The sequence below is a fragment of the Cervus canadensis genome, chromosome 21 (genome assembly GCF_019320065.1).
Source record: "Cervus canadensis isolate Bull #8, Minnesota chromosome 21, ASM1932006v1, whole genome shotgun sequence".
In the NCBI taxonomy this organism is placed as follows: domain Eukaryota; kingdom Metazoa; phylum Chordata; class Mammalia; order Artiodactyla; family Cervidae; genus Cervus; species Cervus canadensis.
The window spans coordinates 468,179-490,505 of NC_057406.1; the positions used below are offsets into that span (position 1 = coordinate 468,179).

The 22,327-nt window shown below is 57.2% G+C and overlaps 1 protein-coding gene across 4 annotated transcripts; it reads left to right on the forward strand.

Annotated features, from left to right (window-relative positions):
* Positions 1-16: 16 nt before the first annotated feature.
* TUBGCP6 (tubulin gamma complex associated protein 6) lies at positions 17-22,306 on the forward strand. 4 transcript variants are annotated; one of them, XM_043440659.1, is made up of 25 exons: positions 17-1,121; positions 2,393-2,556; positions 5,709-5,919; positions 12,329-12,502; positions 13,442-13,563; positions 14,275-14,353; positions 14,434-14,543; positions 14,718-14,809; positions 14,902-15,041; positions 15,969-16,118; positions 16,657-16,738; positions 16,821-16,909; positions 17,000-17,115; positions 18,231-18,369; positions 18,666-18,767; positions 18,927-20,103; positions 20,245-20,291; positions 20,448-20,583; positions 20,667-20,835; positions 20,914-21,055; positions 21,136-21,330; positions 21,406-21,538; positions 21,611-21,824; positions 21,892-22,091; positions 22,175-22,306. In XM_043440659.1, the coding sequence occupies exons 1-25, from the start codon at positions 381-383 to the stop codon at positions 22,264-22,266; spliced, it is 5,016 nt and encodes a 1,671-aa protein (XP_043296594.1). In that variant the 5' UTR covers positions 17-380; the 3' UTR covers positions 22,267-22,306. The 4 variants fall into 4 exon arrangements, 3 of the variants coding, with proteins under 3 accessions (XP_043296594.1, XP_043296593.1, XP_043296596.1); XM_043440658.1 differs by having other exon boundaries at positions 21,406-21,824; XR_006264165.1 differs by lacking the exons at positions 21,892-22,091; positions 22,175-22,306 and having other exon boundaries at positions 21,136-21,323; positions 21,611-21,749.
* Positions 22,307-22,327: the final 21 nt, after the last annotated feature.

Consider the following 22,327-nt stretch of genomic DNA (forward strand, 5'->3'; position numbering starts at 1 on the left):
CTCCGCCTCTTTATTGATCCCCGTGTAGTTGACTCGTTCGGTTCTGGCTGAGTTTCCCCACCGGCGGGAATGAGGACCCAGGCCGGAAGTGTCGGTGGACGCCTGCCCCTTGCGCGCGGGCCGCCCGCCCCCGGGTGACGCAGTTCCGGCGCGCTCGCGCTCGCCGTCGGGCTGGTCGCGCGGCGGTGACGCGGTGGCGGCGCCGTGCGCGCCTCCTCTGGCTGAGGGGACCCTGAGAAGCCGGGTCAGGCCGCGCGCGCCTTCCTCAGGCTGAGGGGCCCACGCTCCGTCCTCGGCGGCACCTCTGTGGTTCGTCGCTTTTCCGGGGTCCTGAGAAGGCGAGTCCGGCTGCGCGCGCGGCCCCGGCGTGAGGTGGAGGCATGGCCAGCGTCCCGCAGCTGGTGGACGACCTGTGTGAGGTCCTCCTGCCGGCCGTCAAGGTTCCCTCGGGCCCGCGCCGCGGGAGCCGCAGGAAGGCCAAGCGGGGCCTCAAGAGGGTGGCCTACGACGCCCTGTTCACGGGCCTCTTTCAGGAGGAGGGCCGCGGGCTGCAGCCCGGCCTCCCGAGGCTGCCGGTGAAGAACAGGATCCTCATGCTGTCCTTCGACCTGCGAGTGGGCGGCCTGGGCGCCGAGGCAGACCGCCTGGAAGAGCTGGTGGAGGGGCTGGAGGCCGCGCCGCGCCAGCCGCTGGAGGAGCTGGGCGCGGTCCTGGAGCTGCTGGTGCGGCTGGCGGGCAGCGGGCCCCCGCGAGTGCGGCGGCGCCGGCGGGGCATCTTCCTGCACAGCCGGCCGGTCGGGAGAGCCCTTCCCTACGGCGGCTACGACTGCGCCGACTTGAGTGAGTTGGAGGCGGACGTGCGGTCGCTCATCTCCGGAGAGGAGTCTCTGTGTCGAGACCTGGTCCGCAAGACGCGGCAGGTGATGGAGGCGGCACCGGGCACCGGACTGCCCGCAGTTGGGCTCTTCTCGTACGGCGACCCCTGCGGGGGGAGGTTTGAAAGGGACACCCGTGTCTCGCTCTTCGGAGCCCTGGTGCACAGCCGCACGGCCGACTTGGACGTCCGCCTGGACCTGCCCCCGGTGCCGGACAGCGCAGACCTCTCCGGACTGGCCATCAAGGTAGAGTGTTTGCTTCCTGTCTCCTGCTCCTCCGGCTTGGGAAGCGCCTCGTTTGACCCTCCTTCCAGTGGGGCAAAGGGAGGACAGCCGGAGTCCAGCACTGGCGGTTGAGCTGTGGGGTGGGGATACTGGTGCGGACTCCCAGCGGCCCCCTCCCCGCAGACGCGAGTCCCATGCCACTGTCTTCTTTTATCTGCCATTCAGTCATTTCTGTTGCCTTCCAGTTGATGTTTCAATTCCCTCGTGGCTCAGAGGGTAGAGAATCCACCTGCAGTGCAGGAGACTCGGTTTCAATCCCTGTGTCAGAAGATCCCCGCCCCCCCCCCCCACCCCCCCGGGAGAAGTATCCCACTCCAGTATTCTTGTGTGGAGAATTCTGTCCACAGAGGAGGGCTACAGCCCTTGGGGTTGCAAAGAGTCAGAGGCGGCTGAGCACGGCATTCCAGCTAAGTCACTTCAGTCCTGTCCGATTCTTTCCAACCCCTTTGGACTGTAGCTGACCAGGCTCCTCTGTCCATGGAATTCTCCAGGCAAGAATACTGGAGTGGGTAGCCATTCCCTTCTCCAGGGAATCCTCCCGACCCAGGGATCGAACCCTCATAGCTTACGTCTCCTGCACTGTCAGGCCGGTTCTACAGCATGGCATGCAAGATGAAGTAAGTCTGATTCCTCCCTGAGTACTCAAGTACTCAGTAGCCATAGGTGCCAAAAATCATGTCTCCTGGCTCTCTGTGCAGTGTTATATGCTTTTTTCTGGATGAAGTGGGATTTTTCAGACCTCATTAATCATCCTTTGCCTTTGCATTTTGTAGCTTTGCTGAAAGGATGTGGTGTTATTATTCAGTTGTTCCTTTAGTGGGAGACATTTACATTGTTTCCAACCATAATGCTATAGCAAACACTTTGGGAGAAGTGAATTTTTCTATGTGATTTTTTTTTTTTGTGCTGGATTCCCCAAAATGGAATTTCCGGATTAGAGACATGTTACGGAAAATGTCATTGTAAGTTATTTTGAGGCTCATAAGCCTCAATAAGCTTATGTTGTGTGAAATTGGAAATTGATAATGAATAAATTTAATTTCTTAAATGACTCACTGGGGGCAAAAACATGGTGTAGTAACTTGTGTGCTTGAGAAAAAGAGAAGAAATGTTCTTCCGGGTCTTTCCCATAGAGTGAATGGGAGCGAGTGGAAGGGTTCCTGGAACTCTCCTCACACTGGGGTGGAATCCAGACACCATGCCGCAGGTGAAGTCCTTTTCTCACGGCCCAGGTCCCTCCGAGCGTGGATCAGTCGGAAGATGAAGGGTTCCAGTCAGCATCCAATCTGACTCCTGACTCCCAGTCTGAGCCGGGCATGACGCCAGACATTGACCTGTGGGACGCTGTGCTCACCTACGAGGCCAGCAAGCGGAGATGCTGGGAGCAAGTTGGATGGTTTGTAAGCCTTTGCCCTAAATGCAAACCCTGCTCCTCCCCTGCCCTCCAATGTGGCCTTTACTCAGCCTAGATTAGAGACTTGGAACTATTAGTCAAGCTGTGTGCAAGTTGTCTGCCCTGAGGGTTGAGAGAACCACCAGGAGAAACCTGTGGAAGTTCCCACTGAGCCAGTGATGGCTACGGCTCACGTCCGGGCCGTGGCAGCTCCCGGTCGAGGTGGCAGGCTCTGTGGTTGGTGCTGGGCACGGGGTGCTGCTGACGGAGTGCTTCTCACACCTGAGAGGCCTGAGGGTGGTGCTTCCCTGAGGGAAGCCCATCATTGCAGTGTTCCCTGATGGGTGCTCTGATGCCGGATCTTTCAGCCCATGGCGTGCTGGTGTCTCGCAGCTTCCCAGAGTGGGGGTAGAGGACCTGTCTCCCACATGTTTGGGCACCTCTTCTCTGCTGACAGTTCTGGGGGATGCCAGCTTGGGGAGCAGTGAGGGAGAGAGGTGGAGTCTGCAGGGAGCCGAGTGCCTTCCGACGCAGCCTTGGCTCCTGTGGGGCCTCCCTGGGATGAGCATGTGCTCGGGGTGTTATGTGGGCCCTGCTCCTACTGGAGGGGCTTTCCTGGCATGCGCATCTTTCCCAGCGTGGATTCCCCCAGGCAGGGCCCCTCCCTGCTTCCCCAAACACCGTCGGCTCTGGTGGCTCTCTTGTCCTCCAGGAGCGTCCTTGCCCTATGACTTCCTGTTCGGTCTTCACCTGTCTTGTATGTACACAGCAGATCTAATCACCTGCTGGCTGCAAACCCCTCACAAGTCTGAACATGGCCATCAAGCAGCTACTACTTCCTTTTGTGAATATTCATTAGTGGATTTCATTTGCCAGTTCCCGATTTTCCAGGCTCAGTTTTTCAGATCTCTCTTTAGTAGGAGACATGATTGCTCAGCCGGTCAACATTCTTGTCCCCTTTTGTGAATGCACTTAATCTCCTCAGTGTCCCCCTGAAGCAGAACTGACCCCACAGCTCCAGAGTGAGGACTGCTTCTTGGTGTCCTTTCAAGGAGGATGGTGGCCAGTATGTCAGCCTGCGCCCCTGCAGGAGACAGTGGCCACCCTGCGGCTCTTCCACTGCCTCTTCTGTCGTAACCAGATGCCCCTGCCCCTCTGAAGCCCATTGCTCAAGTTCATTTGGAGGCTCTTGGGAATCTGTTGCAGTTGGATCCCAGCCACTTGCTAGTTTCTTGCCAGGAACTCTGACGAATGGGAAGTCAAGGCTTCCTTGGCAGCCACAGCCCTTGATTGTGAACTCTGCCCTTGCGTGAGACCCCAGAGGACCCCCGCCCCTATGCTTCACCCTGCCAGCCAGCTTGGGTCTCCCTGCTGCTGGCACCTCTGCATCTGTCACCCTTTCTGGGGAAGTGGTTTTGTGATGTTAAGGGCCAAGTTCTCGGTGGGGACAAGTGTGAATGTGGTGCTTCCTTCACGAGCTTTCCTTCCTCAACTCTCAGTCACCAAGGGGGTTGACCCCGGGAGAGTGGCCAGAGGCCGATGCCCGAGTGCACGTGGGGTGGCTCCCGCGGCACTGGAGCTTGGGGGTCCCTGGAACTCCAGAGGCTCCTCTTCCCCTCCAGCTCTCCCTGCCCTGAGGAGCGCGGCCTGCTATCGTGGCCTGGCTGGGCCCACCTGCTGGTCTGGACGCTCAGGACTGGCCCACCCGCTTCTGCCTGCCTGGCCATCCTCCGCTTGGCCAGCATCACCTTCCAGGGATGGAGATTGGAGTACGCTGCTCTGCCCGCCACCCCTCAGCCCTGCCCACTGGGACTGGCCGTGGGCCCCCGCCCTCAGCCCTCCCTTGCTGAGCCCAGAGCACCTGGCCCCTTTCTCCTCCCATCTCCAGGCTTTCACGCAGGCCACTCCCGCCCCCAGGGACACTGCTCTGGGCGTGGCCTTGCTCCCCTGGCCTTCTTGTCAGCATCTCCGTTCCCGCAGTCCCTTTAGGGCCCCTCTCCTAGGCGGCACATCACACCTCCTCGCAGCGTGTGTCTCGTAGCGGCGCCGGCCCTGTGGGGATGGGCTCATCCGCCTGACTGCTCTGGCCCCTGCTTTTGCTGAATGAGAGAAAGAGCGCGTTATGGTGCACTGTCCATCAAGAAGCATTTTTGGTTTTAGCAAGTTCTAAGATTTTTCCTGGGCTGCTTTTATTAAGAACCTACTTCCAGTGGACTTTAAAAAACAGCTCTCATGCTTTCAGTAGGAGCTGATGGTTTCCAAAGGAATACTTAAAAAATGGTGCTGTCTCTTTGGCCTCTTTTGAACAGTGTGACCGGGCTGGTAGACCCTGTTCTTGAACATCCTGCAGAAACCCCGTAGGCAGAGACCCTAGGGCAGGCAGGTGCCTGTTTTCTCCTAGAATTTCAGGGAACTTTTGGCTCTGTATGATCTTTGTGCTTTCTTGGGCAGAGAGTGATAAAATCCTATGACATGAAGTTTAACATCTTAACCCTTTTGAAGTTTATATCAGTGGCGTTAAGCACGTTCATGTTAGGTGACCATCACCACCATCCTCTCCAGAACTTTTTCATCCTCCCAAACTGAGACTGTGTCTTCATCATACCGATCATACTCTCCACCACTCTCCTCCCGCCCCTGGCCTCCACCATCTCCTTTCTGTGACTGTGACTCTGGGGACCCCAGAGGAGGGGTCATGCAGCACTTGTCCTTGTGCACGACTGGGTTAATCACTCAGCGTTACGCCCTCAGGGTTCCTCCGTGTTGTAGCATCTGACACACTGTGTCAGAATTCCTTCCTCCTGAAGGCTGGATTAATGTTCCTCTGTGTGGACAGACCGCATCTTTATCCAGCCATCTACTGATGGACACTTGTGCGGTTGTGACTGTGCTGCTCAGGGCCTGCGTGTTGTTTCCCACGTAGAGGTCATCACAAGCGAGCGAGTCATCAGCCAGAGGACTGCTGTGTGGGGACATACACAGTGGGCGTGGGCTGGGTGGGGACACTTTCTGTGCAGTGCTGTCTGATGGGCCTGCTGGACGCAGACTGGGGGGCAATGGGGAGTCTCACCTGGCCTTAGAGATCTCATGCTATTGAGTTGCTCTTTGTCCTGCCTCCTGCTTACCTCAGCTCGCTGCCCGCTCTGTCCCCACAGCCCCCCCGGCCACCGAGAGGAGCCCTACCTCACCGAGGCGGGAAGGGACGCCTTTGACAGATTCTGCCGGCTTCGCCAAGGGGAGCTACAGGTGCTGGGCGGGAGCCTCCTGCAGGCCCCACAGCCCGTGCTGGTGAAGGAGTGTGAGCTGGTGAAGGACGCACTCAACGTCCTGATCGGAGTCGTGTCCACCACGTTCTCCCTCTGCCAGGTAAGGAGGTGAGGTGTGGCCAGGAAACTGTCTTGGCAGCCTCCCTGGGGATGGTCTTCTTGTTTCAGTTTTAAAAAATGATTTTCCTTATATGAATGGAATCACGAAGTGTTTGTGCTTTTGTGTCTGACTTATTTCATTCAGCATAATGACCTCAAGGGTCGTTCATGTTGTAGTCTGTGTCAGAATTTCCTTCCTTTTTAAACCTAGAAAGTCTTCTACACATATGTTGTTGTTCAGTCATTAAGTCATGTCCGACTCTTTGCGACCCCGTGGACTGCAGCATTCCAGGCTTCCCTGCTCTTCACCGTCCCCCGGTGTTTACTCAGATTCACGTCCGCTGAGTCAGTGATGCCATCTCACCAGCTCGTCCTCTGCCGCGCTCTTCTGCTTTTCCTCTCAGTCTTGCCATGTGAGTTGGCTCTTGGCATCAGGAGGCCAAAGTATTGGAGCTTCAGCTTCAGTTATCAGTCCTTCCAATGAATATTCAGGGTCAATTTCCTTTAGGATGGACTGGTTTATTCTCCTTGCTGCCCAAGGGACTCTCAAGTCTTCTCCAGCACCACAGTTTGAAGGCATCAGTTCTTTGGCCCTTAGCCTTTTTTATTGTTCAGCTTCTATATCCATCCATGACTGCTGGAAAAACCACAGCTTTGACTCTGTGGACCTCTGTAGGCAGAGTGATGTCCCTGCTTTTTAATACATTGTCTAGGTGTGTCATCGCTTTCCTTCCAAGGAGCAAGCATCTTTTAATTTCATGACTGCAGTCACCATCTACATCTGCATTTTGGTGCCCAAGAAAAATAAAATCTGTCACTGCTTCTACTTTTTCTGCACCTATTTGCCATGAAGTAATGCCATAATCTTATTTTTTTGAATGTTCAGTTTTAAGCCAAGCTTTCACTCTTTTCTTTCACACTCATCAAGAGGCTCTTCAGTTCCTCTTCACTTTCTGCCATTAGAATGGTATCATCTGCATATATGAGGTTGTTGATATTTCTCCTGGCAGTTATGATTCCAGCTTGTGCTTCATCCAGCCTGGCATTTTGCATGGTGTACTCTGCATACAAGTTAAATAATCAGGGTGACAATATACAGCCTTGACGTACTTCTTTCCTAGTTTTGAACCAGTCTGTTTTTCCATGTTAGGTTCTAACTGTTGCTTCTTGACCTGCATACAGGTTTCTTAGGAGACAGGTAAAGTGGTCTGATACTCCCATCTCTTTAGGAATTTTCCACAGTTTTTTATGATCCACACAGTCAAAGGCTTTAGCGTAGTCAATGAAGCAGAAGTAGATGTTTTTCTGGAACTTTCTTGCTTTTCTATGATCCAGTGTATGTTGGCGATTTGCTCTCTCGTTCCTCTCCCTTTTCTAAACCCAGCTTGTACATCTGGAAGTTCTCAGTTCACATATGTCTGAAGCCTCACTTGAAGGATTTTGAGCACAACCTTACCAGCATGCAAAGTTAGCACAATTATATGGCAGTTTGAACATTCTTTGGCATTACCTTTCTTTGGAATTGGAATGAAAATTGACATTTTCCAGTCCTGTGGCCACTGCTGAGTTTTCCAAATTTGTTGACATATTGAGTGCAGCACTTTGACAGCATCATCTTTTAAGATTTGAAATAGCTCAGCTAGAATTTTGTCACCTACAATAGCTTTGTTAGTAGTGATGCTTTCTAAGACCCATTTGACTTCAGGCTTCAAGATGTCAGACTCTAGGTGAGTGACCACACCACTGTGGTTATCTGGGTCATTAAGACCTTTTTTGTGCAGTTTTTCAGTGTATTCTTGCCACCTCTTTTTAATCTTGTCTGCTTCTGTTAGGTCTTTACACTTCTGTCCTTAATCGTGCCCATCCTTGCATGAAATGTTCACTTGACATCTCCAGTTTTCTTGAGATCTCTAGTCTTTCCCAATCTATTGATTTCCTCTACTTCTTTGCACTGTTCATTTAAGAAACCGTTCTTATCTCTGCTCACTATTCTCTGGAACTTTGCATTCAGTTGGGTGTGTCTTTCCCTCTCTCCCTTGCTATTTTGTTAGCCAGTTGATGGACGCTCTGGTGGATCTCACCTTCTGTCTGTTTTGAATAGTGTGTTGTGAACAGGGGTGCATTCAGTTCTTCAGGGTGTGTTCCTGGGGGTGGACTTTCCGGGTCCTGTGCTGCTTCTCTTTGGTTTGTTTATTTGGCTGCACCGGGTCTGTGGTGGCACTCGGGATCTTTAATTGTGGCATGCAGGGCCTTTTTAGTTGCAGCATGTGGGATCTAGTTCCCTGACCAGGGGTCGAACCTGGGCCCCCTGCATTGTAGTACAGAGTCTTTAGCCACTGGACCACCAAGGAAATCCCAGTAATTCTGTTAACTTTCTGAGAAGCCATTTTTCACCATGGCTGTACCCTTACACTCCCTCCAGCAGTGTGTATTATTCTAGGGTTCCAGTTTTCTACATCCTCACCAATACTTGTTATCCCCCCACTCCTTTTTTGGTAAATAATAGCTGTCCCAGTGGGTGTGAAGTGGTGTCTCATTATAGTTTTTTTCCCAAAAATCAAAATGCTTAATTTTTTAATTGGAGGATGATTGCTTTTTGGTGTTGTGTTGATTTCTGCCATACAACAATGAGAATCAATCATGACTATATATATATGTGTATGTGTGTGTGTGTGCGTGTGTGTGTGTGTGTGTGTGTATCCCTTCCCTATTAAGTCTCCCTCCCACCCCTCACCACCAATCCCCCCCAACCCAGGTTGTCAGAGAGCATCAGGCTGGGCTCCATGTGTAATATAGCAGCTTCCCACTGTTCTGTCCTGCGTGTTCAGTCATGTCTGACTCTCTGAGACCCCATGGACTGTAACCTGCCAGGCTCCACTGTCCATGGGATTTCCCAGGCAAGAATAGTGGAGGGGGTTGCCATCTCCTCCACCAGGGGATCTTCCCCACCCAGGGACTGAACCCACGTCTCTGGCGTCTCCTGCAGTGGCAGGTGAATTCTTCACCACTAATGCCACCCACTAGATATCTGTTTTATACCTGGCAGTGTATGTATGTCTCATATAGTTTAGATTTGCATTTCCATCATGAGTACTGCTCCTGAGCACTTTTTCATTTGTATATCTTTTTTGGAAGAAAGTCTATTCTAGTCCTTTGCCTTTTTTTTTTTTTTTGATCAGAGAACAGAAATGTGTTTACCCACTGTTCTGGATGCTGGCGGTACAAGGGTGAGGTGCTCACAGAGTGAGTGTCTCCTCAGCCTGCAGACCACTGCCTCCTACTGTGCTGTCACCTGCCCTTTGCCCATCTTTGAGTTGGGCTCTTGAGTTGTAGGAGTTCTTTATGCATTCTGGATATTAATCCCTTACCAGATATATGATTTGCAAATATTTTCTCTCATTCTGTAGGTTGTCTTTTCACACTCTTGATAGTATGCTTTGAAGTACAAAGTTTAATTTTGATGAAGTCCAGTTTATTTTCTTCCTTTTGTTGCCTATACTTTTGGTGTCATATTTAAGAAATCTCCAAATCCAAGGCCTCTATGTTTCCATGTTTTCATCCAAGAGTTTCATGGTGTTGGATTTATTCTTTTTAAAATAATTTCATTTATTTATTTATTTTTGGCTGCACTGGGTCTTCATTGCTCTGCTCAGGCTTTCTCTGGTTGCAGCGAGCAGGGCCTACTCTTCACTGTGGTGCTCAGGCTCCTCATTGCGGTGGCCTCTCTTGTTGCAGAGCATGGGCTCCAGGCGCATGGGCTTCAGCAGTTGTGGCCTCAGTGGTCATGGCCTCAGTGGTGGTGGCCTCAGCGGTCGTGGCCTCAGCAGTCGTGGCTCTCAGGCTCCAGAGCACAGGCTCAGTGGTGGTGGCCTCGGCAGTTGTGGCTCTCGGAAGTCGTGGCCTCGGCGGTCGTGGCTCTCAGGCTCCAGAGCACAGGCTCAGCAGTGGTGCTGCGTGGCTTAGTTGCTCCTCCACGTGTGGGATCCTCCCAGACCAGGGGTTGGACCCTGCACCCTGTACCGGCAGGTGGATTCTTAGCCACTGCGCCACCATGAAGTCCCATAGTGTTAGCTTTACAGTTTAGATATTTGATCTGTTTTGAGTTCATTTTGCATTTGGCTCGGCTTTAATCTTTTGCATGTAGATATTCTGTTTACCCAGCACCCTTTGTTGAAAAGACTCTTCTTTCCGCATTGTATGGTCTTGGTATCCTTACATTAGTTGACTATATGTGAGTTGTTTATTACTGAACTCTGTTCTGTTCCATTGATCTTCATGTTTGTCCTAATGCCAGTCCTGCAATATTTTTTTGTGCTATTTTTTTTGTGGCCACACCCCTCATCTTGCAGGATCTCAGTTCACTGACCAGGGATTGAATCTTGTTCAGGGCAGTGAAATCCGTAATCTAACCTCTAGGCAACCAGGGACGTCCCCCAGTTCTACACTATTTTGATGACCAAAACTTTGTAGAAAGTTTTGACCTTGGGAGGTATGAGTTCTCCAGCTTTTTTCTTTTTTTTTTAAGATTGTTGTGGTTATTTGGGGCCCTTTGCAATTCCATATGGATTTTAGGGTGAGTTTTTCTATTTCTGCTAAAAGCATCATTGGGATAATGATATGGGTGGCACTGAACCCACAGGGTGCTTTGGGTGAATCATTATGTATTTAAGTACCTGTTTTATCTATTTGGCTGTGTCGAGTGTTAGTTGCAGCATGATGGATCTTCATTACAACTTGTGGGGTCATTCACTTTTGCGAGTGGGCTTAGTTGCCTGTGGCATGGGGGATCTTACTTCCTGGACCAGGGATTGAACCTCTGCCCCCTGCAGTGAAAGCACTGGACTGCCGGGGGAGTCCCTGGTGTATTATCCTGACATTACTAGACACTCCAGTCCATGAACATGGGATATCTTTGCATTTATTTAGGTCTTTAATTTCTCTCAGCAGTGTTTTCTAGTTTTCACTTTAACAAGTCTTTTGCCTTCTCAGTTAAATTTACTTAAGTACTTTTTCTTATATTGCACTTCTAAACGGAATTATTTCTTACTTTCCTTTTTTGGATTCTTCATTGCAAGTGTATGGAAATACAAATGATTTTTGTATGTTGATTTTGTATTCTGGTACTTCACTGAATTCATTTAATGGCTCTAACACATGTTTTGTGGATTCTTTAGCATTTTCAGTATATAAGATCATGTCACCTGCAAATAGATCATTTTACTTCTTCCTTTCCAGTCTGCATATTAAAATTTCTTCTCCTTGACTACCTGCTGTGTCTGGGACTTCAGTATTACGTTGAAGAGAAGTGGTGAAAGCATGCGTCCTTGCCTTGTTCCTTATCATGGGGAGACGCTTTCAGTCTCTCACTACTGAGTATAATTCGAGCTGTGGATTTTTCACACACAGTCTTTATCCTGCTGAGCCAGTTCCATTTTTTCCCTAGTTTTTTAAGTGTTTTTAATTGTGAAAAGGTATTGTTCAGTTGCTCAGTCATGTCCGACTCTTTGCAGCCCCATGGACTGCAGCATGCCAGGCTTCTCTGTCCTTCACCATCTCTGGGAGCTTGTGAAAACTCACGTCCATTGAGTCAGTGATGCCATCCAACCATCTTGTCCTCTGTTGTCCCCTTCTCCTCCTGCCTTCAATCCTTCCAAGCATCAGGATCTTTTCTAGTAAGTCAGCTCTTTGTATCAGGTGACCAAAGTGTTGGAGCTTCAACTTCAGCATCAGTTCTTCAATGAGTATTCAGGATGGATTTCCTTTAGGATTGAATTGATTTCTGTCGAATGCTTTTTTTGCATCAGCTGAGATGATCATATGTATAATTTTTTTTCCTTCATTCTATTAATGTGGTGTCTTACATTGATTTTTGTATGTTGAACTACCCTTGCATTCCTGAGATAAAACCCACTTGGTCATAGTGTATAACTCTTTAACATGATGCTAGATTCAGTTTGTTAATATCGTCTCAAAGATTTTTGTATCTGTGTTCATAAGGGATGTTGGTCTGTAGTCTTTCCTTGTAATGTCTGTATCTTGCTTTGGCATCAGGACAATACTGACCTCTTAGAATTAGGAAGTGTTCCTCTTTAAGTTTTAGAAGAGTTTAATAACAATTGATGTTCTTTAATTGGTAGAATTTCCAGTGAAGCCATCTGGTGTTGGACTTCTCTTTTTTGGGTTTTTGTTTTATTTTGTTTTCTTTAAATCTTAAAATTCACGTGACATTCACATGTCATGTCATGTCAGTGCCAGCCTGCTGGCAGAAGGCTTTCTGTCTCCTGTGCCTTCCCTGTGTGTCTGGGTTTGGGGCGCCCAGCCTCGGGGTGCTCAGGACAGTGCCGAGTTTGGGTGCCTGGGTGGAATGGGAGGCAGCCCCACCCCAATGACCTCACTTTTGTCCTGTCCAGCCAGCTCAGGCCTTCACGGTGAAGCAGGGTGTCCATGTCTCAGGAGCATCCCCCGAGAGCATCAGCAGCCTCCTCTCCGAGGTGGCGGAGTGCGGGACCCACTACACGCGCCTCAGCCACTTCTCCCTGCAGCCCGTGCTGGACTCCTCCTGCAGCAAGGGCCTCGTGTTCCAGGTGCGGCCCCGCTTCACACTGCTGCGGGACCCCGGGCGCTGTACGCAGGCCTGCCCCGGGGCCTCTGAGCCAGACCATACTCCCCTCAGTGACGTCAGAGTCTGTCAGTGGCCCTTTGGGAATGGTGGCCAGGGACCATGTCTTGCCTGGCCTATCACTGCATGGAAAACTGGGTGGATGTGTTGGGGCTGTGAGATTGTGGGAGGCAGCTGTGCTGGGTGCTGGGGCCGGGGGCCGGCCTGTGGTGTGGAGGGAGCACGTGCTGCCTGGTCCCCCTGGCGCGGGACTGAACCAGGTCTGCCTGAAAGCCTTGTCGTCGGTGCCCACTGGGCAGGCCCCCAGGACAGTGGGCAGCTGTGGGGGGGCGTGTGGCCTGAGGGAGAGCGCAGGCCACTGGGCTGGGCCCTCTGCACTCGGGCATCGCAGCAGGGCTGCTGGGGTGATGTGACGAGGTTCAGATTCTAGGATGGGCCTGAGCGGGGCTGGGAGGGCAGAGGGAAACCCAGACAGGACTGCCGTGTTGACTGTCAGGGATGGAGGACAGGACAGCAGTCTCCTGGGTGCCTGACGTTTGCTCTGGAGCGCTCCAGCAAGCTCCTGGAAGTATGTGAGCTGCACTGGGGCCATGCTCCTGGGCACTGCCCCGGACACCGGTGTCCTCAGGACCCCAGTGGCCTGAACAGCCAGAGACCCACTGGGAGTTGGCGTCTGTGCGCACAGCCCAGCTGCCCAGGATCTGCAAGGTCCAGATTGCTGGTGCAGCTGGCCCGGGGGGGGGGCTTGCAGTGGGCTTGGGCTTCTGGCTGGGCTGGGTGTCCGCATGTGACCCAGATGCCCATTCCTTGGAAAATGGAGCCCAATGCTTGGGGGTGGAGGCCCAACTTTTTCCCGCACCCAGGTTGTTCTCAGGTTCTGAGCTTCCAGCCCCCTGCCCCACAGGCCTTCACCAGCGGCCTGAGGCGGTACCTGCAGTACTACCGCGCTTGCGTGCTCTCCACCCCGCCCACCCTGAGCCTCCTCACCATCGGCTTTCTCTTCAAGAAGCTGGGCCGGCAGCTCAGGTGAGCCTCGGCGTGCGATTTGGTGGCTGGTGAGGCAGGCATGGGCCATGCCAGGTGGTGGGCGGCCTCCTGGTGGGCGTCTGGATGACCCTTGACCCAGCTGAGTTTGTGAGGCCCAACCTAGGATCAGGGCTTCTGCCTGACAGGCACACAGGGTCCCTACAGACAGACCTGGTGCCTGCCAGTGAACATGGGCAGAGTGCCTGCTTGCAGGTGCCATCTGGAGAAGGGAAAGTGGAGGACTAGGAGTTGGGGGGTGGGTTCAGTGGAGAGGAGTTCCTGCAGGCAGAGGGGAGGAGTGTGGAGGCCCCGGGGCTGGAGAAGGGGCGCCGGGGCGGGGTGGGGGGGGAGGCTGAGCCTGGAGGTGTCTGGAGGGCGCGAGGGGAGCACAGCCTGGAATGGGATGGCGAGATGGGGGGCCCAAGGGGACTTGGTAGCCATTCAGGATGGTGGAGGTGGTGACCTGGGGGAGGTGGTGGGTGCAGGAGGGCGTCTTGAGGGAGAGCGGCAGGAGTGGGGAAGGGTCGTAGACTCAGAGTCTTGGCCAGACCTGGGAAGGAAGTGGGGATGCATGGGGTCCCTGGGAGGGGTCTGACAGGAAGCTCAAAGCTGAGCTGCTTGAGGTGCAGGCGGTTTTAAAGCTGGACCATGTGGACGGCAGGGGAGGGCCTGGGTTCTCTGCTCACCTGGCCTCCCTGCATCTGTGTGCAGGTACCTGGCTGAGCTCTGCGGTGTCGGCGCTGCGCCCCCTGGCTCTGGCGGAGGAGAGCCCAGGGCTGCCTTCCCCACGGTGAGGGCTGGTGGGCTCCGGGGAGAGCAGGGCTCCCCCTGCTGCGTGTGGTGTAGCTGAGCCCCCCTTGCTGTCTGCAGGGCGTGAAGCTGCTCTCCTACCTCTACCAGGAGGCCCTGGATAACTGCAGCAACGAGCACTACCCGGTCTTGCTGTCTCTGCTCAAGACCAGCTGCGAGCCCTACACGCGGTGGGGCAGGGCGGGTCGGCTCCGGGGGCGGGGTGGGGGCGGGGCCACGCAGAGCGCAGCCGTGGAGGGGCAGGATAGGTGGGCTTGGACTGCCGCTCCCCCACTCCCAGGGCGGAGCTCTCTACCCTGTGGACGTCACGCCCAGCTCACCTACCCCTTTCCACACACGCGCAGGTTCATCCACGACTGGGTGTACAGTGGGGTCTTCAGAGATGTTTACGGCGAGTTCATGATCCAAGTGAACCACGAGTACTTGGGCTTCAGAGGTAGGTGGGGGCTGCTGCCGGGCGGGGATGCCGCCATCGCCTCGGTTAGGGCCGCGCTGGTCGCAGGCCTGAGCGAGCTGTCCCACACGCAGACAGGTTCTACTGGACCCACGGCTACGTGCTTATTTCCAAAGAGGCGGAGGACTGCGTCCCTGTGTTCCTCAGCCACATCGCCCACGACGTGTACGTCTGCGGGAAGACCATCAACCTGCTGAAGCTCTGCTGCCCCCGGGTGAGGGGCGAGTGGTTGGCCTCCGCCAGCCCCACGCTGCCAGCCCATCTGCCCTCAGTCCGGGTCCATAGTGTTCCAGCCAGGGTGGGGTGACCTCAGCCTCAGTCCCCTTGAGAGTTTCATGAGCGGCTCTGTTGAGTTTCTGGTGTTCCTTCAAAGATGGGAGGAAAGCTGAAGGCGTTTCAGAGGCCAAAAGGGCAGTGGGCTCCCCCCCACCCACCTTGGAAACCATCCTAGAGGGACGGGAAGGGCTGTGTCCGTAGGAGGATGGACCCAGGAGTCCTGTGAGGGGTCTCAGGATTCGGCTGTGCTCAGGAACAGAGCCCTGAGCTGGTGTCCATGCAGCCAAGGCCCCTGGAAGATGGCCAGTGGCAGTGGGTGGGATGGGCGGCCCCTGCAGGAGGTGCTGTCTGGTGTCTGGACAGGCTGGCGGGTGTGGACTGGGGGCTCCCGGCAGTGCAACAGCCAGGTTCAGGCCAGAGCTGGGAGCAGCGGCCGGCCGAGTGCAGGGCTGAGAGGAGCACGCTAGAGTGGCCAGGATGGGCTCAGGGCTGGCTAGGGGCGTCTCCAGTATCCATGAGCCCCAGCAGCTGCCCAGGTGTTGGCTCTGGGGGGGCGGGGCTTCCACGGTGGGTGGGGCTACACGTGGGCTTGACTCGGGAGTGGGCTGGGCTGACCTCAGGGAGGCCTTGGGTGTGTCTGGGCCTTCCCTCCTTTTCTTGGAGCCTCATTTGTGGGAGCCAGTCATGGCCTCTGCTGCAGGGCGGCCTGGCCCTGCGCAGAGACCCACACCTGCTGTTGTGGAGCTGTGGAGGGTGTAAGTGAGGAGCACAGTACTCCCGAGCAGGCTGTCCACATGGGTCACACGCGGGAGACAAGGTGGGCTGTGTCTGCGAGTCCCTGGGCTCACGTGCCCCCGCCCCGCAGCACTACCTCTGCTGCTCCGATGTCCCGGTTCCGCGCATCTCCGTGATCTTCTCCCTCGAGGAGCTGAAGGACGTCGAGAAGGACTGCGCCATCTACGTGGGCCGCATGGAGAGGGTGGCGCGGCACAGCTCCGTCAGCAAGGAGGAGAAGGTGAGGGCACCGCAGCCCCGCCTTCCTGGGCCCTCTCCTCCCCTCCCGGGGTGGGCCGGGCGCCGGGCAGCCCCATCCTGGCCAGGCCGTGGCAGCAGGGCCTGAGGCTCCTGGCCTCAGTGGCTTCCTTGAACCCCCGTCTTGCTCAGAAGGGTCAGGTGCACTGAGGCCCGAGCTTTGAGTGTCCTGTGCCCTGGGGAGGGGTTGATGCAAAGTCCTGGCACCTGTGGGCAGCAGGAAGCTGTGGGCGGGGCAGACCCCTAAGAACCAGTCGTGTGGAGGGGCGAGCCCTGGGCTTGCAGGGGGCTGGCCCCTGTGGGAGGCCCAGTCTGGCCTCCTCCAGGGTGGGCGGGAAGGCTGGGGTCTTGGCCCCGGATCGCTCTGAGAGAGGGTGTCACCTGCCTGGGGACCAGCCTCACTGCCGTGCAGGACAGGCGCGGCACCCCCAGGCCTGGTCTGCGCAGACCCCTCTCCCTGGCTGTCCCAGGGATGGGGGGGTGAAAGGTCAGACGTATCAGTCGCTGGTGGTCTTTTTCAGGAATTACGGATGGAAATTGCAAAGCAGGAATTAATTGTCCAGGCCCGGGAGGCGGCGTCCAGGGTCCTGCAGGCGCTCAGTGGTGCGTGTGGCTCGCCTGCCTCTCCAGGTCGGGGGCCACCTGCTGGGGCTTCTCACTACGGCCCCTGACTGTCTTGTCGCAGATCGGCAGATGTCGGAGCGGATGGCCTCGGATGCCCGCAAGCGAGAGCAGTTCCAGAGGCTGAAGGAGCAGTTTGTGAAGGACCAGGAGGTGGGGGGGGGGGTTGGTGGGGGGTGGGATGGGGGAGCGCGGGCTCGAGGGGTCAGCTTCACCAGCGGGGCCTCACGGGGTGTTCTGCAGCGACGCCGGGCGGCCAGGCAGGAGGAGCTGGATGAGGACATCAGCTATGCCCGTGAGCTCCGGGACCGGGAGAGGAGGCTGAGGGCCCTGGAGGAGCAGCTGGAGAGGAAGGCCAGGTGGGCAGCTGGGGGTGCCGTGCCGCGCCGGGTCAGCCTTCCTGGACGTCGTGGCTGGTTTGACCTTTGTGATGGTCGGTTACCTTTTGTCAGTATTTTGGCACCTTTCAGGTGTCTGCTTAGGCAGGAGGAGTAGCGGTCTGAACTCGGTCTTCTTGCAGTTGCTCTGTGTGGACTGGGATCCAGGCTCGGTCCACATGCTATGCTTGTATCCTGTCTCTATCTGTTTGTTTCCTTTAAGTTAAACTGCCTCTGTTCCTTAAATTTGTCTTTAAACCTGTTAGTAGCCTGACTGAGAGACAGGGATTTACCCAGCACGGCGTCCAGGAGTCTGTCTTGTGCTGTGACCTCCCTCCCTCCCTCCCTGCATTTCCTGCGAGCTGACAGCACAGCTGCCTCAGAAGGAGCCCCCTCCCTTTCCTCGTCCCCTGGTCAGTGGTCCTGACCCCGGGGGCTGTTGGTGGAGCTGTGACAGAGCCAGTCAGTGCTGAGTGCACGTGTATCTGTGTGCATTCATCCTGACTTGGGTGTGTACACATGTGTGTGTGAGTAGATGTTATTCTCTTGTTTACATGTGGAGGAAACTAGGTGTGGAAGGTGTATCCCAGGCCTGTGGCAGCTGAATTAAAAATGGCCAGTCTGGGTTTGAAACCAGCTTCGTGCTGGTGAGAGGGTCCCCATCATTGGGTGTAACATGGCCAGCTTTGAATTAAGTGAGATGTTCCCGCTACCCCATGCCCTTTGCATCACCTCTCGGTGCTCTGGAGCTGGCACGGCAGCACAAGAACCGCCGGCAGTGAGGGCCGAGGTCGCGCCTTCGAGAGGGTGTGGCCCCCCGGCCCACATTGACCCCTGTGCTTCAGGCTGTGGGGAGGCTTGTTCTGGGGTTTGCTCTGGGTGACTTCACTGTGCCTGCCCGCCAGGGGCTCCCATTTGGCGGGGAGGCAGAAAGACATGCCCAGTGACGCCCTGCAGATGTTGTGGGGGCTCCCAGGGGCCAGCTGCCCACCTGGGGAAGGTGCTCGGGGGTAGGCTTCCCGTCGGGGGGCCCCCCGCACGGGGCACTGGCTGGACAGTGGGGTGACTGGCGACCCGTCCTGTCTGGGTGGCTGCAGGCAGGCACTGGTGGATCATTACAGCAAGTTGTCTGCAGAGGCGGCTCGTCGGGAGCAGAAGGCACTGTGGAAGGTCCGGAGGCACAGGCTGGCCAGCGCACGGCTTCGTTTTCTCCTGGAAGATGAGAAGCGCGTTCAGGTGTTGCCACTTGTCACCCAGGAGCTCTTCCCTGGGCTCTCGGGGACTCAGGAGCCTTGAAGTCACACACAGACCCACTGTGTGCCCACTGTGGGGTTCGGGTGACACTCTCACCGGGTGCTCAGAGGGGCGTGACTGGCAGAGGCTGGGCTGCCCTCAAGTGACACGGGCGGTGCGGAAAGCCAACCAGGCTCTGGGCAGCTGTGTGAGCCCCGCCCAGTTGGCAGTTGTGCCGGGGCTGCGTAAGCCCCGCTGCGTAGGTGCTCCCCGCTCACATCCTGCTGGTTCTATTTCAGGAGATGCTAGAGGCCGTGGCCGAGGGGAGGCCCCTAGAGCAGCCGGCCGTCCTCCCTGGTGCCTGCTCCCAGACAAGTGCCCACTCACGGGCAGGGGACCAGGTAGGACCCAGGCCATGGAGAGTGGGCTCTGAGTTGGCTGCCCCAGGCCTGGCATGTGTCCCCACTGTCCCCTTTCATGGGCTTGAGTATTGGGTGTAGAACTGAACCTGGAGGACAGAAGCAGACACCAGGGGGAACCCATGTACGCTTGTGTTTCAGGCCTCCTTTCTGGGCCCTGTGCCCCCCGATAGAGGCAGCAGCTGTGACCCCGGGTGTGAGGAGCCGCGGGAGGCGGCACCGGCTGGCCCTCATGGGCAGAGCGCACTCACACCGCAGCCCCTCGAGTCTCCAGGAGCCGGGCCCTGTGGTGCGGGGCCAGGGGCAGGCCTGCTGTGGGTGCAGGCAGAGGAGCCGGGGCCGTTCTCCGCGGGCCTCAGCCTCAGAGACTTCCTGCCTGTGGCCCAGGGGGCTGAGCCTAGGCTCAGCGGCTCGGCCCCTGTCCTGGAGGACGCACTGCAGACCATTGGCTCCACCCTGCCCCCCGTGGCTCCGTCCACGGCAGTGGACTCAGCACCTTTCGGGCCACAGGAGTATGACTTCAGAACCATCCTGAGGCCCGCTGTGGCTGCCCCAGGTTCTGCAGGGGCGCTCCAGACTGCAAGAGGCAGCCTGGGCAGCAGAGGGCAGCAGCTGCGGGAGGACACTCATGAGCCACTGGACACCTGTGGCCCGGACCCCCCACAGCACCCCTCCCCCCAGGAGGAGTGCTGTCCGGCCATGGTGCAGGTCCTCGGGGCGGAGCCTGGCGTTCCCAGAGGGGGCTGTGTTTCTGGAGTGACCCCCTCCCGGCCACGGTGGAACATTCACGGACACGTGTCTGATGCCAGCATCCGGGTGGGGGAGAATGTGTGGGACGTGGTCCCCTCCCGGCCACGGTGGAATGTCCACGGACACGTGTCTGATGCCAGCATCCGGGTGGGGGAGAATGTGTGGGATGTGGCCCCCTCCCGGCCACGGTGGAATGTCCATGGACACGTGTCTGACGCCAACATCAGGGTGGGGGAGAATGTGTGGGATGTGGCCCCCTCCCGGCCACGGTGGAATGTCCATGGACACGTTTCTCAGTCCAGTGTGATGCTGGGGGTCCTCTCAGGGGAAGCAGAGCCCAATTTGCCCAGGCCCCCATTGGGTCCCCCAGACTCCGGGCCCCAGTTGGGCCTCAGCTCGGGAGCCCAGGAACACACGCCGCAGCTGCCTGTGGAGACAGCTTCAGGCAGCTCCAGCACACAGGTGGCCGGACCAGACCCTGGTTACAGGGAGGAGGGTGGCCCCCAGGCCTCGCTGTCTGCTGAGGCTGTACCCGCTGCTCTGGGAGATGGCACCCTGGAAGAGCCAGGTCAGTGGGGCCCAGAGCTGTCCTGCCCCTGGGGGCATCTGTGAGCCCAGGACAGGGTGGCCGGCAGGGGGGTGGGGGTGGCGCTGCCCTGTTGCGGGCATTTGGTCCTGACCCCCTCTTCTGCCCATTTCTTCTGCTTAGGCTTGGGGATGAGTGAGGACTCCAGGGACCTCTCTCTCGGCTCACAGGTCAGGGGTGGGGGGGTGTGCTGGGCCTTTCATGGGCAGGGAGGGCTCCGTCCTGGGACTGGGTGACAGGTGAGGGGGGGGGTGTTGCTCTGCCTGCCTGCTTGTTCCTCTCCCACGAGGGAAGGAGGCGGGTTCCTCGAGGCTGGGTCGTCTTAGGAGGATGCAGATGTCCAGAGCAGCCCTGACCCTGGCGAGGCGGCGGCCCAGCGCTGGGACCGGGAGCAGGCCTACCTGGCGGGCCTGGCGGGGCAGTACCGCCTGGAGCAGTACCCGGACAGCTATGAGGCTATGTGTGAGTGGGCCGGCCACGGCAGGCGGGCAGAGGCAGCCTGGCCCCGTGTCCCTAGCGCGTGACTGCAGTCTGTCACCCCGCAGCAGAGCCTCCCGTCGCCCGCCTCCTGCACCACGGGCTTCCCCGAGCCTTCGCCCTCCCCGAGGACACCGGGGTCCCATCAGACGCAGACGAGAGCGCTGTGCAGCTCAGCGAGCTGCTGCCGCTGCCTGTGCTCATGAAGCACTCCGTTACTGCCCCGTTGGCTGCCCAGTGAGCGCCCGCCTGACCGCCCCCTCCCCGCCCCGCCCCGCCCCCTGACGGTCAGTAACGCCAGGCCCCTCTCGCCAGCGTCTCCCTGGTGAACAAGGCTGTGGTCGACTACTTCTTCGTGGAGCTGAACCTCGGGGCGCACTTCGAGGCGCTGCGGCACTTCCTGCTGATGGAGGACGGGGAGTTCGCCCAGTCCCTCAGCGACCTGCTCTTCGAGAAGGTGAGCCCAGGTGGGCCAGGTGCCAGAGGGGCGGCGGGCAGGCTCTGGACGCTTTGGGACTCTCTGTCCTGTCCCTGCAGCTCGGGGCGGGGCAGACGCCCGGGGAGCTTCTCAGCCCCCTGGTGCTCAACTCGGTGCTGAGCAAGGCCCTGCAGTACAGCCTGCACGGCGACAGCCCGCACGCTGCCAACCTCTCCTTCGCCCTCAAGTTCCTGCCTGAGACGTTCGCCCCCAACGCCCCAGACGTGCTGAGCTGCCTGGAGCTCAGGTACAAGGTCAGCAGCGCCCCCTGGCGCGGGCGGTGGGGGTCGCCCCGGGACGCAGCTGTGCTGAGCCCGCCTCCCTGGCAGGTCGACTGGCCCCTCAACATCGTGGTCACCGAGGGCTGCCTGAGCAGGTACGGCGGCATCTTCTCCTTCCTGCTGCAGCTGAAGCTCATGATGTGGACGCTCAAGGACGTCTGCTTCCACCTCAAGCGCACAGGTGAGCCTGGTGGGCCCGAGGCGCCCACGCTGCCCGCAGCTGTACTCACTCTGCCCCCTCCCCCGCCTCCAGCGCGGGCGAGCCAGGCGGCCGGCTCGGTGCAATTCCGCCAGCTGCAGCTCTTCAAGCACGAGATGCAGCACTTCGTCAAGGTCACCCAGGGCTACATCGCCAACCAGATCTTGCACGTCAGCTGGTGCGAGTTCCAGGCCAAGCTGGCCTCGGTGGGCGACCTGGAGGAGATACAGCGCGCCCACGCCGAGTACCTGCACAAGGCAGTCTTCAGGTGAGGTGCGGGCCCGCGGCGCGCCCCCGTCTCGGGCGCACCCACCGCAGTCTCTGCCTCCCCCCAGGGGCCTGCTGACCGAGAAGGCGGCGCCGGTCATGAACGTCATCCACAGCGTCTTCAGCCTGGTCCTCAAGTTTCGCAGCCAGCTCATCTCCCAGCCCTGGGGCCCGGCTGGCGGCCCGCGGGGCCCCGAGCACCCGAACTTTGCCCTCATGCAGCAGTCCTACAGCGCCTTCAAGTACTACTCCCATTTCCTCTTCAAAGGTGACGCACCCCAGGGGCGGGGGAGGGCTGGGGGCGGTACTGAGCCGCGCACTGAACCTGCGCCACCTCCCCCACCCACCCAGTGGTGAGCAAGCTGGTGAACCGAGGCTACCAACCCCACCTGGAGGACTTCCTGCTGCGCATCAACTTCAACAACTACTACCAGGACGCCTGAGCCCCCGGCTCGGCCGCAATAAACGTGTGCCCGCACTCCAGCCTCTGTCTCCGGGGCGGGC